Here is a 19,119-nt window from a genome sequence, read left to right as displayed (position 1 = left end):
AGCACGATCTACGAGGTGAAGGCAAACCTGCATTAGGGTTTTGTCTCCCACTTGACGGCTTGACCTAATATTTAATTAAGGTTCCACCTGTGGGCTGATGTTGGCCTAGAGGCTCGTAACTTTTTTGAATAGGCCTGTCTGAGTTGGATTATTTTCAATAGTTACCCATCAATTCCTTTTATCCAAGAGATGCTCGGATAATGGGAATTTTGTGTCTCGGAAAATTCGAGGTCTAATTTCTTCCAGGGCTTGAGCACTCTACTTCTAACCCTTGAGTGTCACGGGTTTGCCAATTGGAGCTTTCAATCATTGCCTCCGTCAAGAGACGCTTTGATTGTGACAATCTTCATTAATGTCGCATGTGAAAGGCTCTTCGGTTTCAACAACTACTGCCACACGCTCTTTTCTTCCTATTTTGCTTCCCACTGTTCTCGAGGCTTCCTAGCACCAGAGCATGCCCGAGGTATGCATCTTTCTCTCGCTAGTTGGTGAAAAATAAATAGACTTCTAAATTACGGTGTGTGTGTGTGTGTGTGTGTGTGTGTGTGTGTGTGTGTGTGTGTGTGTGTGTGTGTGTGTGTGTGTGTGTGTGTGTGTGAACAATGTGTAACAAAATATCATAAGTGCGAAATTTAAATGAGACAAATATTTTGTTAACGAAGTGGAAACTCAATTAAAAGAAAAATCACTCCAGGGCAACCAAACCCAAGAATTCTACTATTTAGAAGACAAAGCTAGTACAAAGACAGTAACACTCACATACCCGATGCAGCGATCGTATCTCGCACTCTAACACGTAACCCAACGTGAACACCTCCCAACCAAGTCACCTACTTGAAGGGGTCTTCAATGGATTCTTTTACCTTAGGGCTCCTCCCTAAGATAAACTTCACACGAACACAAAAACAGCACACCGACAATAGCTAGAGAGCTAGCAAATTTTCACAATATCTCTCTAAACACCCTCTCTAAGCTATAGAGAATTCAATACCGAATTCTGTAAAGAACACATGCCTAAAGGCCTCGATTTATAGGCTCAGAAGACCTAAAACGAGTATGTCTCTAATTTCTCTAGGCTGCGTCTGGACAGAAGCATAGAGTATCCGAACGGTCAGCTGTGCAACTGCCTTTCCATAATGCGCTTCACGCGTTTCCATATTAAGGCCGCATCCGGATGGTGTTGCCCTAGAGTCCGAACTGTTGCAAATTGTCTGCATGTAATTGCCTTATCAAAGACCACGTCCAGACGGTGTTGCCCTAGTGTCTGGACGAATGCAAATTGTATGCACACAATTTGCTTATCAAGGATCTCATCCAGACGGTGTTGCCTTGTTGTCCAAATGGATCCAAGCTGTCTTCCCAATCCGTGTCTGCAAAGAAAAACTGGAATCTTCTCGAACTCTGAAAAGCGTCTGGACGTATTGCCATGACATCCAGATGGATGCAACCTGGAACTATTCAGAAGCTTCTCGACACTGATGGGTGTCCAAACGCATGATCGGGCCGTCTAGACGAAAACAAAGGATCCAATTTTTTTGAGTTGGAATATGCACAGAATCTTCTTGGAACACTGAAATAGCCTTCTTACAGCTTATGACACTGGAACTTGTCATAATAAGGCTCATTCTATCTTAGAGAAATAAACTCTAATAAACTGTGAAGATTCTGAAATATACGACATCCCTATTTATGACAGCAACATTACATGATAGTGATTTTGTCAATAGAATGCAACCAACAAAACTAACAAACCCCCTCTTTGGCCATTTTGGGACAAAAATTACTTGACCGGTTTAAAAATATATTCCCTATCCAAAAATAAAAATACTCCCTATTTTTGTCTCAAAAGGACAAAGGGTAAACATAGTATAGAAAAACCACATTTATAAAATACTCCCCACTATTGTCTCAACAGGACAAGAGTAAACAGAGTATATAAAATCTCATAGTAGCAAAATTACTAATATTCAACAAAACAAGAATAAAAGTAAATTGTCTCAAAATAAGAACCAACAAAACAACAAAAATAAGTGATCAAAGCACTCAGTCATCTTCATCAGCATCCTTAGGATCCAATTTTTTGAGGCAGTGTCTAATGTTAATATGATTCTACTCAACACGAATACCCATAGTGGTGACCTCTCGCTGAATGGAAAGCATAGTGTCAAGAATGCGGGAGAGCATAGCATCAATGGCTTGAGGTGGTGGAGTAGTCTGGGAAGAAGAAGCTGCAGCAGGATCATCCTGAGCTAGAGGAGAAGCTACTTCCTGTTGATCCTCAATACGCAACTGAGCATTAGATTCCATCACTGTATGCTTCCCAAGGGTATCCTTGGTTTTCTCCTTTGGCTCCATAGCTGGAATGTCAGGTACAACTTGCATGCAAATCCTTGTGACAAGTCACGCAAATGGGAGACCTGTTTGATGCTTATCACACATCTTAAGCATAGTGAGCACAATGTACTTGCAAAGATAGAAGGGAATCCACTGGATCAAAGCATATAAAAATATTGCTCTTTTGTAGACTAGCACACTCCAACAAGCCTTAGGCCATAAATTATGCTGCACAATTTTTACAAGAAGACGATGCGGAAAGGAAAATATATCGATCCTGATTGAGTGAGAGACTATGTCCTAAGCCCCATGCTAAGGATCAAACATCAGCAGTTCTTCCATGGTAGGGGAATCCATGGAATTTGGGAAAGGAATGCCCCCAAATGGAATTGGATCAGTCCCGTTAATAGTCCCAATAAGCGCAGCATCAACTCTGACAATCACTCCCTAGATTGTGGTCTGCAAAGTGAGACTACTATGCTCATCCTGTATGACTTCCAACTACCCATAGAAATCCTGGACCAATATGGGATAGACAATACTGGAGCAGTGGTACAAATAATCCCAATGGTTCTCCCAGATTAACCGATCTTTGAAGTCAAAAGGAGGTATCATAACGTCTGCTTTGACAACGTTTCTCTCAATAATCACGGGTTTGGTTTCTACCCTAGCCCTGGTACTCTCAAGACCTTCCTTAGTCCTTTGACGAACTCTGCATTGGGAGCTGCTAGCAGACATAGTTCTAGAATGAAGAGAAAATGCACAGAAGAACAAAAGAAGATGAGAACTCGTGAAAAAGCACGGATGAACGCATAAAATCGCAAGAAAAAAATGAGCAACAATGGGCTGTGTGGCGGCAAGGAGAAAAGAGACGCAAGTCTTAACTTGTAGGGTACCCGTTCGAACACATAACTTACCCATCCAGATAGCTACTGCCATGTCAGCACTCGGCAAGACCGCGTGCGTCCAGACTTGTCACTTAACTGTCCGGACATCTAAGCCGCACGCGTCCAAACACAAGAGTAGGTCCGTCCGAACACTTCACACTGAAAAACTAAAACTAGAGGAAGATTTGCAGAAAAAATATTTTCCCTATAGTTAGCTTTAGAACATGCATGTATAATCAACTGATAAAATAGTTAAATAACATTTTAAAAATATGAAAAGATATAATTGAGAGTTAAGTATTCAATAAGCACAAATTTTCCTGCAGATAGAAAAATTAAATAGATTACTCAACTCATGCAATGCCTGTGTGTGTGTGTGTGAAAGCTTTCTCAATAAGGTATGGAGTTCGCTGATATGATTTAAAGCAACTAAATTTTCTAAACAAGAGAGAAAATTAATGATAAATTAGTCAAAAGTCAAATCTTATTTTGCTAGGGCCTAATCACCCTCACTGATACATTCCCCCTAAGATACATCCATTTTCTTTTACTTAGTCCTTTAGTGACTGTCTATTTTCGCAATGATTTGGTCATTGACTATTTCTTTAGGGACAATTTTAAGAATAGATTTATAGCACAATAAGTAGTGGATCTTTTCAAATATCCATATATACTGAAATTTAAATGATTTTTAACACTTGGTGCTGCAACCTAGAGGGAATGCCAGAATTTATGGATTCTAGGTTCAACTAGAGAGTTGGTCAATTTGACCATCTTAGCAAAAAAAATCTCTCTCATCAGAATTTTCAAAAGCTAAAAATCAGAGAGAAAAAACTGTACCTTAAGGGAGCTTTGGATAGTGCACAATGTTTTATCGCGTGAGAGAAGTAACTATCTAGCATTAAGATGTAGAGAAAAACTTAGCAGATATCATGCATAAACTCTCAATCATATATAAGCATATTCAGCAATGCACAATGAACTGAAATATTAGGCAAAAAAGACATGCAATATCTGAAAAGCTATCAAAGGAAAAAAAAAAAAAAAAAAAAAAAAATTATGTATCTTCTCACCTAAATTTTTTTTTTTAAATGTAAAAACAACAAAAACATGCTTGACGGTAAATAAACAAAAACTAAACCGAGCATGTATGGTAAGATCAAACATGTTCTCAAGGAGAGAGGTTTAGAATTACCAAGATAGAAAAGCAGCCGCCCGACGTGCTTTTTCTATCATCCCCAAATAGTACCTGCAGAAGTTTCTCAAGACAACACGAGAAAACAATGGGGATAAAACAATGATGGTTCCTAAATTGCAAGGCAAAAAGTATGTCAGGAAGAAAATAATGCAATCAAACCTGATATGCTCTAGGATTAGGAACTAAATCCTAGGCATGTGTAACCTCACCATCTAGGTGAGTCCACTCCCCCTCAAGGGATGAATGGCTTCATCCTTTTTGACCCATACCTGCCTTCCCGGTGGTGGTTGTTGACAAGCCTTCATCTAGTTGTCCATCCACCTTATCATGCTCCGCATCAAAATAGGGAACTCTTTATAAAATTGGTCGTTTTCAGGCTTTTGCGGCTTCTTCTTGTAGCGCCTTGATTTGTTTGTCTTCGGTTTGCCATTTTGATTGGCAGGAACAAATCGATGTTGTTGCCTCTGATGCTGTTGAGCCTGATGTCGTTGCAGAGGTCTAGTGGCGGATGTAGATTGGCTTAGCAGCTCCTTCTTAACCTTTGATCTCTGAGCCTTGAGAAGTGAACACTGGGGTCGGATGTGACCACTCAAACCACAGTGATGACATATAAGGGGCCTTCTAATGGTAGGAAGCTTTTGAGTGGCTTTTGCAATAGTCGGAACATCTCCACCAATTACTTCCTTTCCTTTATCCACGCAGGTGGTCGGAGGCTTGGGGACAGTGGGCTTGACAAACACAGTCTTGGAAGTAGATGGGATATTAGAAGCAGAGGCTACATACCCGAGTCCTATCTTGTCTATTGAGATCTTCTGGATTGATAGCATATAAGTAAGCTTTTCATCAGTGACCCTCTCCAACTGTAGCTGTGTCTCCAACAACTTCTCCTCTAGATCCTGAATCTTGAGTAGTAAGGAACTCTTCTCAGTTTGCAGACTGTTCAGCTCCTGCAGGTGATGTTGGCGTGTCTCCCTTAACTTCAAGTACTCTACATAGAGGACTTTATAGGCCTCTTTGAGTTCTTCCCCATCTTCATCGCTGCGCTCAAAGTAGTAGGATTGGGAATCCTCCTAGTCTTCATGTGGAGCCACAAAGGCTATAAATTTTTGATCTTAAGTAGGAGTTTCTTCCTCTTCTTTTGACTCATCACTGAGAGTCGCATTGTAGGCCCTTTAGCTTGCTTGAGATTCCCACAGTCAGCCCGAATATGCCCAAAGCCTGAGCATTCAAAACATCTGGGACCTTTTAGATCCTTCTTCTCAGCTTCATCTGGCTCAGATTCTCTAGGGGCCTTCTTCTGTCTTTCAGTGAACTTTCTTGAATTTATCATTCTTCATCAGTCTCTCGAAGTTCTTGGCCATCACTGCCACTACATCTTCTTCATTATCAGAGTCTTCCTCAGATAAGACTCTGGCCTTCTTCTTAGATGCCTTGAGGGCAATTGTCTTTGCCTTCTTAACTAGAGGCAGGGAATACTCATAGGTTTGAAGAGATTCCACAAATTCTTCAATCTTCATCTAATCTAGATCCTTTGCTCTCTTCAATGGTAGTTACTTTTATTCTGAAACGCTTAGGCAAAGATCTTAGAATTTTTTGGATGAGTTTTACATCCGAGATTGTCTTCCTGAGACTCATCATCAAGTTTCTCGAGTCGCTGATCTTAGTGTAAAACTCCACGAATGTCTCTTCTTCAAGCATCTTAATTTCTTCAAATCTAGAAATCAACATCTGGAGCTTGGCAGATTTAACAAGTTTTGTGCCCCCATATGTTGTTTCTAAGATTTGCCATGCTTCTTGAGTGGATTCACAATTTGAAATTCTTGTGAATTCAGATGGCGAAAGGGCTTGAAATATAGCATGGAGGGCTTTATCGTTTGCAAGCCATGCATTTTTTTTTTGAGTAATTAATTTGGCAGTTGTAGCCTCTGGCTTAGTCCAACTAGATTCTACAATCTACCAAACATCATTGGATTTAAAAAAAAAAAACGCATACGAGCTTTTCAATAGCTATAGTTCATGCCATCAAAGGCAGGAACATAATTAAGAGTTTGAGACATAGTAAAAATAAAGTAGAAGTCAAAAAGATCAAACTCAAGAAATTAATCTAAATAGAGTGTACCAAGCTATGATACCAAGTGAAAAATAAATAGACTAATAAATTACGGTGTGTGTGTGTGTGTGTGTGTGTGTGTGTGAACAATGTGTAACAAAATATTATAAGTGCAGAATTTAAATGATACAGATATTTTGTTAACGAAGTGAAAACTCAATTAAGAGAAAGACCACTCCGGGCCAGCCAAACCCAGGAATTCTACTATTCAAAAGACAAAGCTAGTACTACTACACTCACATATCCGATGCATCCGATGCAGCGATCGTATCTTGCACTATGACACGTAACCCAACGTGAACGCCTCCCAACCAAGTCACCTACTTGAAGGGGTCTTCAATGGATTCATTTACCTTAGGGCTCCTCCTTAAGATAGATTTCACACGAATACAAAAACAGCACACCAACAATAGCTAGAGAGCTAGCAGATCTTCACAATATCTCTCTAAACACCCTCTCTAAGCTATAGAGAATTCAATACCAAATTCTATAAAGAATATATGCCTAGAGGCCTCTATTTATAGGCTTAGAAGACCTAAAACGAGTCTGTCTCTGATTTCTCTAAGCGGGGTCTGGACGGAAGCATAAAGCGTTTTGACGGTCAGCTGTGCAACCGCCTTTCCATAACACACTTCACGCGTTTTCATATTAAGGTTGCCTCCAAACGGTGTTGCCATAGAGTCCGAACGGTTGCAAATTGTCTGTATGTAATTGCCTTATCAAGGGCCGCGTCTAGACGGTGTTGCCTTGGTGTCCGGATGGATGCAGATTATATACACTCAATTTGCTTATCAAGGATCTCGTTCGGATGGTGTTGCCCTGTCTTCCAGACAGATGCATGTTGTCTTCCCAATTCATGTCTGCAAAGGAAAACTAGAATCTTCACGAACTCTGAAGAGTGTCTGGGCGTGTTGCCATGACGTCAGGACGTATGAAACCTAGAACTGTTCATAAGCTTCTCGACACTGATATGCATCCGAACGCATGACTGGGTCATCCGGACGGAAACAAAGGATCCGATCTTTATGAGTTGGAATTTGCACAGAATCTTCCTAGAACACTGAAATTGGCTTCTTGCAGCTTGTGACACTGGAACTTGTCATAATAAGGCTTTTTTCATCTTAGAGAAATAAACTCTAATAAACTATGAAGATTCTGAAATATACGGCATCCTTGTTTATGACAGCAACATTACATCATAGTGATTTTGTCAACAGAATGCAGCCAACAAAACTAACAGTTGGTTTAACACATCTTTTGATGGGCCATTAGAACTTGTCTTTTACCCATTATTGTGTTGTCCTTGTACCCACGTGTCACCTTCTTAGTGTTTCATTTGCTGCACTTCCCGAGGATATTGGGCGTGTGATTTCACCATAGGCATGTGCCTCTACCAAACCCCGATCTGAAGAAAAAGAGAGGCAACTCGTCAGCCTCCTTGGGGACTCCATCACCTCCTTCCCCGAGCTAAGTTTTATCGAAACAGGGAAGCCTGCTTCGAACACTGACCCTCCTTCAGTAGGGGAAGATCTGGATATGGCTTTGTTAGCTGCTTTTCATTGCATCACGATGGTTTCGAAGAGTTTTTTAGGGATGAAGCTGTCGAGGGTGGTGCTCCTTAGCAAATTTTGTAGAGAATACTTTGTAGAAATTTTGCACTCATTAACTTTTGTAATCTTCTCCCGACGATGAATGAAAGAACTTTTTCCTTTAATATCTTATGGAGTTGTGTGATGTCTTTGTGATTTCTACAATCAAACTTGTTAACATACAACATAATGCATGTACCCCCCATAGCAGGGGCTAAGCCCGGTTTAATCGCTGTTATATCTGAAACCTGAAATCCGAGGGTGGAATCCGGGGTTAAATCCGACCTTCCTTTCAAGACTCAGTTTTTTTCAAAAACCGAGTTTAAACCTAAAATACCTAAAACCCAATGGTGAAATCCAACCCTCCCTTCGAGGTTGAAATCTTCAAGTCTAAAGCCTCATAAATGTGTGTTAGTTCATTTCACACCACCTTGAACTTAGGTTATCTTTGTCAACCACTGGTAAATGTGTAGACTTTTGAATTCTTAAATGATTTGAAGATGAAGTTTATCTTGTTAAGCTTGCTAATGAATAGAAAATCATTGTTCTTATGACACTTCATTTTTACGAAAAGCATGATCTTGCACAATGTTTATAGGTAGCATTCCTGGCAAACCCCCACAAGACTTCACTTGTCCACTAGGGAGACCTAGTGGTTTAAAAGATCAGTTGCATTTTATTTTTAGTTTTGTTTTGTATTACTAAGAGACTAGCCATATGTAAGTTTGGGGGTGTGATAAGCATTAAATGTTGCACATTCAAGCCATTAACTCGCATATGTTAGCCTCTTAGTCTCATTGTGATATGATGTTTTGCTTTTCTTTTTTCTTTCTTTCTTTCTTTTTTATTTATTTATTTATTTTTATGTTAACAGTACTTTTAAGAGCCAAAGGAAAAAACAAAAGCAATTTTTCGGACTTAAAGAGCTAAAATGCAGAAGACAAATCCAGCATCTTACACTGCTATAAGCACTTGAGCATACATCGAGTGCATGAGCCCAACCACACAGCAAATTACGCTCGAGTGCCCTTCCATAAGAGCTAGAGCGCAATTGCGTTTGAGCGCATTACCAGCTAACCTCGAGAGCATGTGGAGGAGGCATAACTGACAGTAGGGCAAAACCAAAAAAGTCAAGATCTTTTCCTTCTCCTACTTGGACTAGAAGTCCTAAAAGACCACGAATTAGACTATGGTTTCTCTTGTACTCTATAAATACACATTCTATTGGTTCATTAGACAGACAACTTTTTAGATAATAGAAATCAATATGATTAGTGGCTAGGGTTTGGAGAAAAGAGTTCTTATTTTTTCAGCAGCTTCTTGGAATGGATTTCTCTCTAACAAATACAATTTCAAGCAACTCCATGAGCGGCAAATTCATCCATCGAGTATTGATGTAGCCCTTTTTAAGTAATTATGGTGTAATTGTGTTTTTCTTTGGGAATTCTATACATAAATGATGGTTGTTTAACCTTGAGATTATGTTTTAATATTTTTATTCGATTTTAATAAACCTTTTATCTTGTCTTAGAAAGTTGTTTATTTCTATTGAACTCAACCTTTGTATTTTGTATGAAAGATGGTTTTACAATAGTTTTAATGGACACAAAATCAAGAAGGTCTGATAAGCCATGCCTAGGAATGATTAATTACTCTACACCGTAGGTAGTTTAATTTAGGTAGAACAATTCATGTCCTGCCGAAAGATGAGTTATGCTTATCCCTTAATTACGTGAATACTAATTAAGAGATTTGATAGTTCATACCTAGGAAAGACAGATCGTACCGTATCTTAGTGGTTAGGTGGATGATCCATGCCAACCGAAGATAGACTATTCTTATTTCTTAAGAAAGAAATTTCTTTACGACATCGTTGGGTGCTTGACAAACACAACATGAGTCATATCATTCATGTACGTGAAATTTTCTTTGTAAGCGCAATTTACCATTATTATGAGGTTAGTGGTGAAATCAATCATCTATATCTTCTCCATACAGTCTTACTTTTACTTTTATATTTTTATTTAGTTTCAATGGGTAATTACATTTTCCTCCCATGAACTACTGATCATTATCAATATGCCACCACAAACTGACACACTCACCAAGAGAGAGCATTGAACTACCATTTACATACCAAAACCCTCATTTTGTTAGTGAATCTCGTTAAATTGGATGGAATATTCTGATTTTAGACATTAATTTTTTTTAAAGATAGAAATGTCCTCAAATAGTAATTTAATAAAAAATATTAAACCTAATATATATTTTTTTTTAAAAAGGAAAACTAAAACAATAACTACTCTACCTCCTCTGTTGCGGGAAACACGATTGCATTTAGCGTATGTAATAAGCATTTTAAACCCATATGACTCCCTAGTAGACGAGTGAAGTCTCGTGAGGGTTTGCTAGGAATGATACCCACAAACATTATGCAAAAATTCATGTTTATTCCAAAGAGTTAAGTGTCACCAAAATTATGATTCTCATTCATTAGCAAGCTTAGTAAGATAAACTCCATCTTCAAAATAAAATAGAATTCCAGAGTTTAACCATTTACAAACGACAAGCTGAGGCATCACAAGTTCAATTCAGTGTAAGGTGAACTAACACATAATCATGAGGCTTCAAATTAATTCCAATGTGCAATGACTCAATATCTCAAAATTCACTGGGATCCCCATCAAATTGAATAACCAAGGCATAATAGCAAGAGCTTTATTCTTTTTATTTATTTATTTATTGGTCAGACTATGCAATGCTTAGTTCTATTAAGCTTTCTAATTGACCCACGTAACGAGTGTTAGGCTAATGCTCTCAAACTAGATGGCTTTAAGGCACTAGGTGTGGAAACACCCCTAAGAGCTTATTAACTCGAGTCAAAAAGGCTACAGAACTAAACTAGTCAAGACTTTAACCAATCCAAATTTCTCACTTTTTGACGTGAACATTCAATTCTTAATGAGGCAAGAAGTCCAGTTACTCAGTGAAAGCTTCAAAAATTGTTTTTTTTTTTTTTATTATTATTTTTTTTTATTATATATATGCCAAGGTATCCATCCAACAAGTCACCCAGCTTCACCCAAGACATTGAAAAATACACAATCAGGTTCATATATCATACCTCACAAATTATATGCTAATGTGCTTATGATAGTTTAGATTGAAACAAATGAATGCTTAGATGCCAAAAGTAAGTAGTAGGACTTTAGAATCAATTTCAAATGATCATGTGTTCAACATTCTAAGCTCACCAATAAAATTCAAATCACAATTTTTAGATCAACCAAACTCTTAAAAAATAACATGAACATGCAATTCAATTATCACATTTTTTTTTTTAAACAAAAAGTGTGTGTGTCCCATACCCCCAAACTTAAATTACACATTGTCCTCAATGTGTAGATAGAATGGAAAGATCATACCCGGGAGATGAGAAAATTGGTTGGACTAGGTATGGCTCGTAGCATACCCTCAAACTTGAATGCAAAAACACTTGTCCCTGAAAAACAAAACCAAGGAAAGGAAAACTAAAAAATAAAAAAGAATAGAAACTAAAATTAACCACAATAAACTAAAATTAACCAAAATAAAATGAACTATAATTAAAACAAAACTAGAATTCTTTAAAGGATATAGATTTTCAGTGCATGTAGTGGCCTCAGTACCACTAATTTGGGCAAATGTGCTTGAGCTCCTGGACTGCTCGAGCACTGTTGGTAGTAGTTTTTGAGTTTAAATTTGAAACACCAATCTTTTCTTCTCTTGGACCATAGAGAATGAATTCTACCTACAGAAAGGTAGTTCCTAATGTTCACAGATCAGGGTAAATCACTATGAGAATTCTCAAACAATTTCTCATCCGGAAGGGAATCATGAACTGGAATACTATGAGGAGAATACTTGGAGAGTTTTTCTACTTTGATGACCTCATTTTGCTCGTCTAATAGCAGTAACAGACTATTCTCATGGCCTCTTGGTAATTTGGGAATAAGAGTTGATGCTGAAGAAGCCTCAGTGCTCACTTCGTTGCCTTTTTCCCTATGTAGATCATGTGCGACCTCAATTTGCTCCTCCTTCCCCTCTTCCTTATGATTTTTGACCACTTCTTCACTCCTCAATATTGTGATAGCTTGCTCATGATAGGAAGAACTCCAATCCTCCACGTAATATCCACTAGGATTAGCCACCAACTGACTTTGAAGCTCTCTTTCTCTTTTGATGTGGTTGATGATTTGTTCACAATGAGCTTCCATTGGGAATTCGCCCCTTTTTCTCTCACTTAACTCTTTGGCCAACTGCCCCACTTGTGTTTCCAATCTTTGAATAGCTTGACTTGTTTGAGCATTGGTCTGTTGTTGCTTAGTCAAAAATTCGAGTAGAGCATCTTCGAGGTCATTCTTCTTTGGCTCTAGATTCGGTTGGACCGCTTGTGGTGGAGCTTGATAGTTATTTCCCTGTTGGAAATTTCTTTGCTGCTCTTGGGGATTTTGCAGATTCTGAGTGTTACTCCATGAAAAATTGGGGTGGGTTTGCCACCCTACATTGTAGGTGTTGGAGTATGGATTGTTCTTTGGAGGGTAATTATTCTTTCCCACATAATTTGCTTGCTCCTGATTTGTAAATGAAAACATGGGGCAAGTCTCAGTGGTGTGGTCAGAATGAGAACATATGGCACATACCTCCACTTGAGCAATCTGTTGAATGGGAGAGATGTTATGAGTAGTCATGACTTTCATTAGCATATCCAGTTTCCTCTCCAAGGTAGCCATCTGAGTTTGAACTCCATTATTGCCATTCACTTCATAGACGTCTTTTCTTTTGAGTCCTTACCTCCCTTGGGATGAGAATGGTTGGGAGTTTTCGCTTAAAGTCTCAAACAGTTCTTTTGCCTCCTTGCTATTCTTTTCCATTAGTACAACTCCACAATCTGAATCTACAAGACTTTTGTTAGAATCATTTAAACCTTCATAAAAAGCTTGTACCTGATCGTCTTGAGATAGATTGTGATGTGGGCATTTTAAAAGTAGCTCCTTTAAGTGCTCCCACACCTCAAAGAATAGGTCTCCATCTTTTTGTTGGAAGGTTTGAATCTCTCTCCTCAATTGCCTTGTCCGTTGGGCTGGAAAGAACTTTTTCAAGAACTTTGTGGTCAACTCCTCCCAATTGTGAATAGACCATGCAGCCAAAGAATTCAACCATAACTTAGCATTATCTTTCAAGGAAAAAGGGAGGAGAATTAACCTGATTCCTTTCGCATTTAAGCCATGGACATTTTGAGTTTTGCAAAGATCAAAGAAGTCCCGAATGTGTAGATATGGATCCTTTGTAGGTGTGCCTTTATAGTGTGGAACCATATTGAGCAACGGAGACAAATCAAAATTGCTTTGCACATTCGGTTGACAAGCAATGCAAGAGGGCTGATTTGGATTTTGTGGTATGAAGGAACTCTTCATCGGCTTTTGCTTGGGTGGATTCTCTATACGTAATTCTACCATGTCTTCCTCAACTTTGAGTATGTTTTCAAATTCTGAGGTGTCTTTACACTGTCGAATAGTGCGTTTGATCTTTGGATCGTATGTAATGATGTCTAAATTCTGAGATCGACGACCCACTGCACTTGATCCTAGTTGCGCTCGAGCGTATATGAATTGTGCACTTGATCACAAGAACATAATCTAAAATCTTCAGAAAAGACTCAGAAACAGAAGAGAATATTTTTTTTATTTTTTTTATTTTTTTACATGAACATAAACATAAATAACTAAAATAAAGGAAAATTTTAAAAACACAATTTAACACAATCCTCGGCAACAGCACCAAAAACTTGTTGTGCAAATATCTACCTAAAAAAATAGGCAAATACTTGTACGTTTTACTTGCAAGTGCACAAGATCAAAACAATAGTATAGCAGGCAAATACGAGATCATTCCCACGAGGATTGGTAAATTATGCTTAAAAAGATATTCCTAAAAGATATATGTTTAATAAGATGGGATAAAATATTGAATTAAAAATAATATGAAGAAAAGGTAAGGCTTTGATATCCACCACTAATCATACTCAAATAAGATTCACAATATGCACAATACTACAATCATAACATGATGCTTAATGTTTACCAGCCATAAGGGAATGGTATCTTCTCCTAAAGCTATTGATTTCCCTAAGCAACGAGTTAGGCATGGTATCTACTCTAAATTTTTTCTTCCTTGAAGGATTTAGCATGGTATCTAGGGGTGTAAACGAGCCGATCCTGAGCGGGTATTGCCTGTCCGGGATTGGCTCGTTTAAGTTATAGTCGAGCTCGAGCTCGACACGAGTTGGAAAATTCTGTGCGAGACCGACTCGTGTAGAAAAAATGTTGTTCGAGCTCGGGACCGAGCTCGACCATTTTAGTCGATCCCGAGCTCGAGTACTCGGCTCGAGCTCGGCCCATTTCATATTTCGAAATTATTGACTTTTAGCTTAAAAAAAATAAATCACAAATTTGCACTATCAGAAATCTAGAATTTTGCATTAAGCAATTCACGCAAGTTGCACTATCAGTAATATAAGATTTTGCATTAAGCAATTGCCAGTGAATATCAAATTAAAATACACAATTACATAACTAAAGAAATAAAATAATATTACATTTAAACAAATAAAAACAAAAATATAAGAAATTATAATTACAAGGGTAATTTGATAGATATAATAATAATAATGTTTAATTCTTTTGTATGCTCTCCAATAAAACCTGTTGCAACACACTAAAAATAAAAGTTAGATTAAATTTAACTCCCTTACATTACTTACACAATTTCTATGTGCTTAGCAAAAATGTCAAGGGAGGTTAAATAATAACACAAATTAATGTGTATAAACCATTGAATAATAAAGTAAACTTTACCTTAAATCTGCTCCCAAATAAAATATGTAAACTGCAACACACTAAAAAAAATTAATTTAAATTTAACTCCCTTGCATTACTTACACAAGTCCTATATACTTGGTAAAAATGCCAAGAGAGGTTAAATATATCACAAGTTAATGTGCATAAATCATTAAATAATAAATCACACATTACCTTCGGTCTTCATATCTTGATGAAAATAATATTATACAAGATCTTCAACAAAATAACATAGTCCAACTATCCCACATAGTCCTCAAACCAAAAATATAGTTATATAATTTATATCACAACACTTCCAAAAAACTAAAAAGAGGCGAAGAACACTAACAATCAAATTGTCTCGGGCAAAGTTATATCCACTTCCCTTTCATTTTCCCCATCATCTTGATTCTCCTAAGATATATATATATATATAAGTAATTAGTATTTAGGACAATATAAAAGTATAATTAAATTAACAAACACTATTAAAATATATAAAAATAAAATAAAAACATACCCCACACTTCTTTTTAAGTCCATATATTGATCTGACCCAATCAGCCCCACATAACAACTTCTGAACTGTCTCAGTTGATAATGATGCTCGATGTGGATCAATAACCCTTCCTCCGGCACTGAATGTAGACTCTGAAGTTACAGTTGTGATCGGTGTTGACAAAATATCTTTGGCCACTTTAGACAAAACATTATACTTGAGAGTATTCGCTTTCCACCAATCCAAGGCATTAAATTCAATGTTCTTGTTAGGTATATATACACCCTCCTCAAGATACATTTCTAACTTTGATTTCACAGGTTGAAGCACTGTTTCAGCACTTTTGAGAAAAGACTCCCACATTTCCACACCACCCTCCTCATCATCAACTGCATAGATTGAATGACTACTTGAAGAGTTTTCTTGAACTTTGCTTGCAAGATCCTGTTCCTTGAGATTTAAATTATGTTCATGAAGATACACATCAAATATCTTTTTCAAAATTTTTTGAACATATTCAATATTCTTCGTAGCTTCAGCCTCTTGATAAATCTTCGGAAAACAAAAACATATGAACACCAACTTAAACCTTGGATCCAAAATTGCTGCAATTGCCATCAATAAATTGCACTCGCTCCAGTATTTATCAAACTTGGCTTTCATTCGACGTGCCATATATCTAATGTAATCATTTTCATCATCACATTTCTTAATTAGAACCTCTTTCATTCGCCAAATTTCAGGAAGGAATAAATTTGATGTTGGATAGTCACTACCAGATACAATCTTGGTTACTCGATTAAAGACCCCCAAAAGTTCACAGACAGATTTGACTTTATCCCAATCTTCATGCGATGGCACCCAAGTAAATTGACGATCGTTGAATCCATACATAGAAAATACATCCTTAAACTCATATGCAGCTGACAACATCAAATATGTACTGTTCCAACGAGTAGGTACGTCTAAAAATAACTTCTTGGATGACAAATGCAAGTTCTTTGCAATTTCAGTAAATTGCTTTAATCTTCCCTCAGATGCTACCAAGAATTTTATTCCGTCCCTCACACAATCAACAATATCTCCAATCTCGCCAAGACCATCCTGAACCATCAAATTAGTTATGTGTGCACAACAACGCACATGAAACAACTTGCCCCCAACTACAAGAGATTTTCTCATATTAAAAACATCTCGCAAGTGCCTCAATGCTACATCATTTTCCTTGGCATTGTCTACAGTTATTGAACAAACTTTACTCTCAATACCCCAGTCTCTAAAACATTTATGAAGTGCATCAGCAATAAGAAGTCCAGAGTGTGGAGGCGGAATATTACAAAAGTTCAACACACGCCTATTTAACCGCCAGTCAGAATCTATAAAAATGACATGTCACAACCATATAAGAAACCTTCTGACAAGAAGTCCACATGTCAGTTGTGATGTTAACTTTAGGGATCCGATTCAATAAAGCTTTCAACTTCTTCTTCTCAAAATCATAAGTGGCAAAACAAAGACTCTTAGCGGTAGCTCGAGAAATTTTTTTCCAATGCGGGGTATAAGCTTTCATAAACTTATTAAACAACACATGCTTCACCATTCTAAAAGGATATTCATGATACAAGATCATGTGAGCTAATAGTTCTCTCACCTTACTTTCATCAAACTGGAAATTTGAAATGATGCCCACATCACCAGACGCATTACTCTCAACTGACAAAACCTTTTACTTCTTCTTTGAACCTACATACTTCAAACACGACTCCAAGTGTCTCTACCTAAGGTAGATGTACAACTTGATTTTGATACGGTAAATTTACCCTTACACCATTTACATTGATTTTTTTTTACACCAGAAACCTCAACTTGCTCAAAATGATTCCATACAGTAGAAGTTTTCTTCCTAGACTTTCTCTTATATACATTCTTTTCATTTGGATCCTCATTAATAGGAGTATCAATGGTTGCTTCAACAGTAGCCTTATCACTAATTTCAAGAGAATCCTCATTCTCATACTCTTCAATTGGCTCAAGTTCATGCAAATCACTCTCCATGCCCTTTAATTTTTAAATTCTATATTAGATATTGTTGTGAAAAAAGAAAAGACAAGTGTTCAAAACTTAAGAGTAGAATTTAAGTTTGCATATCATATGATTGTTCATTATTTTTTGTTAATTACTAAAATAAAGAAATTCAAATCTGTACAATTTTTCATATTTAAGTTTCATTAATAGTTTTTAAGGATATTTTTGCCTAATTATTTTATTTTGTTAATTGTTTTATTTTAATTGTTCATTTTCATTTTTAATTGCCAAGAAATTTCAATTCTTTCATATTCAAGTTTGGTTATTAAAAAACTGTATAAGTTCTAGAATTATAGTTTTCTGCCTCTATTTTAAAAAAAAAAACAGATTGTTCATTTTCTTTTTTAATTGCCAAGGAATTTCAATTATTTTCATATTCAAGTTTGGTTATTAAAAAACTGTGTTCTGCCCTATTCTTTTTTTTAAAAAATCAAGTTCGGTTATTAAAAAACTGTATAACTTCTAGAATTATAGTTTTCTGCCCCCTTTTTTTTTTTTAAAAAAAAAAAACAGATTGTTATTTTTTACAAATTGCCAAGGAATTTCAATTATTTTCATATTCAAGTTTGGTTATTAAAAAACTGTGTTCTGCCCTATTCTTTTTTTTAAAAAAATCAAGTTTGGTTATTAAAAAACTGTATAACTTCTAGAATTATAGTTTTCTGCTCCTTTTTTTACAAGTCGTTGGATCTCATCTAATGAGAGTTAACACGTGATAATTAAAACACCAAAAAATTTCTCAGAGTAATAGTTGAGTATAACTGTAACCAATTATTTCAAAATGAACGGTTGAGATTCACGCTTGATTTGGCTTCGACAATCGGACGATCCAGAAATTTCTCGAAGATTGAAACGTCACGCGTGCCGCGGCGTGCGTCTCGGCAACTGGAGCGTCATCTCGTCAGCAACGTCAGGGACTCAGGTGCCATGTCCAACTTTTATTTTCGTTGAGCTGTAGCCCATTATCTCAAAATGAACGGATGAGATTTATGCTTGATTTGATTTGAATGATCGGACGATCTACAAATATCACGAATATTGAAGTGCTACACGTGTCGGCGTCTCACGCTTGGCCTTGCTGCCTTGCAGCTTCGTCACTCCTCCGGCGTCAGGTCAGACGCGTCACACGAGGAACGTTAGGTAATTATTACCTAGTTCCTAGTTACCTAGTTCATCATTATTACCAATTTCCCTTTTAATTTTTAACGCTTAATTCAGTATTTGGTGAAAATCGGCTACATATTCGACAGACCTTTAGACTACAAATTTGCTATTATAAACGGTCATGATGCAGTGTAGGCGTGTAGCTGAATCAGTGTTGAAATCAGTTTTTGATGATTAAATTTTAGTTGTTGGATCAAATGAATTTCCGGAAAAAATCGTGCGTGAGAAACATTATATAAATTGTTAAATACCAAGAATTTCGTGTGAATCATGAATTCGTGATAAAGCCACAGAGCTTTTGCCTTTAACAGTTTAACCCATTACCCACAATGTAAAAACGCATCGTTTCATGTCTATCAAATATGTACAAAA

The 19,119-nt window shown here is 37.0% G+C and overlaps 1 protein-coding gene and 1 non-coding gene across 2 annotated transcripts; one reads left to right on the top strand and one right to left on the bottom strand.

The window, feature by feature from the left end:
• Positions 1 to 2,646: 2,646 nt before the first annotated feature.
• LOC133859136 (zinc finger BED domain-containing protein RICESLEEPER 2-like) lies at positions 2,647 to 17,553 on the bottom strand. The gene is made up of 5 exons (XM_062294458.1): positions 17,352 to 17,553; positions 16,078 to 16,874; positions 15,520 to 15,948; positions 4,882 to 5,231; positions 2,647 to 2,767 (listed from the first exon to the last, which is right to left on the bottom strand). Exons 1-5 carry the CDS (start codon positions 17,551 to 17,553, stop codon positions 2,647 to 2,649), a joined length of 1,899 nt encoding a protein of 632 aa, XP_062150442.1.
• LOC133858985 (small nucleolar RNA R71) lies at positions 13,120 to 13,226 on the top strand. The gene has a single exon (XR_009898655.1). It is a non-coding gene; the product is annotated as a small nucleolar RNA R71 (small nucleolar RNA).
• Positions 17,554 to 19,119: the final 1,566 nt, after the last annotated feature.

Source organism: Alnus glutinosa, chromosome 1, assembly GCF_958979055.1.
Source record: "Alnus glutinosa chromosome 1, dhAlnGlut1.1, whole genome shotgun sequence".
Taxonomy (NCBI): Eukaryota; Viridiplantae; Streptophyta; class Magnoliopsida; order Fagales; family Betulaceae; genus Alnus; species Alnus glutinosa.
The sequence above is the reverse complement of the archived record's forward strand: the minus strand, read 5'-3'. Positions and strand labels throughout refer to the sequence as shown.

Coding starts and splice junctions, on each gene's coding strand:
- LOC133859136 (XM_062294458.1), bottom strand. CDS start 17,553: ATGGAGAGTGATTTGCATGAACTTGAGCCAATTGAAGAGTATGAGAAT. Junction 15,949..16,077: donor TGGATCCAAGGTTTAAGTTG/GTGTTCATATGT, acceptor TTAAATCTCAAG/GAACAGGATCTTGCAAGCAA. Junction 2,768..4,881: donor CAGGCTCAACAGCATCAGAG/GCAACAACATCG, acceptor AGTGATTGTCAG/AGTTGATGCTGCGCTTATTG.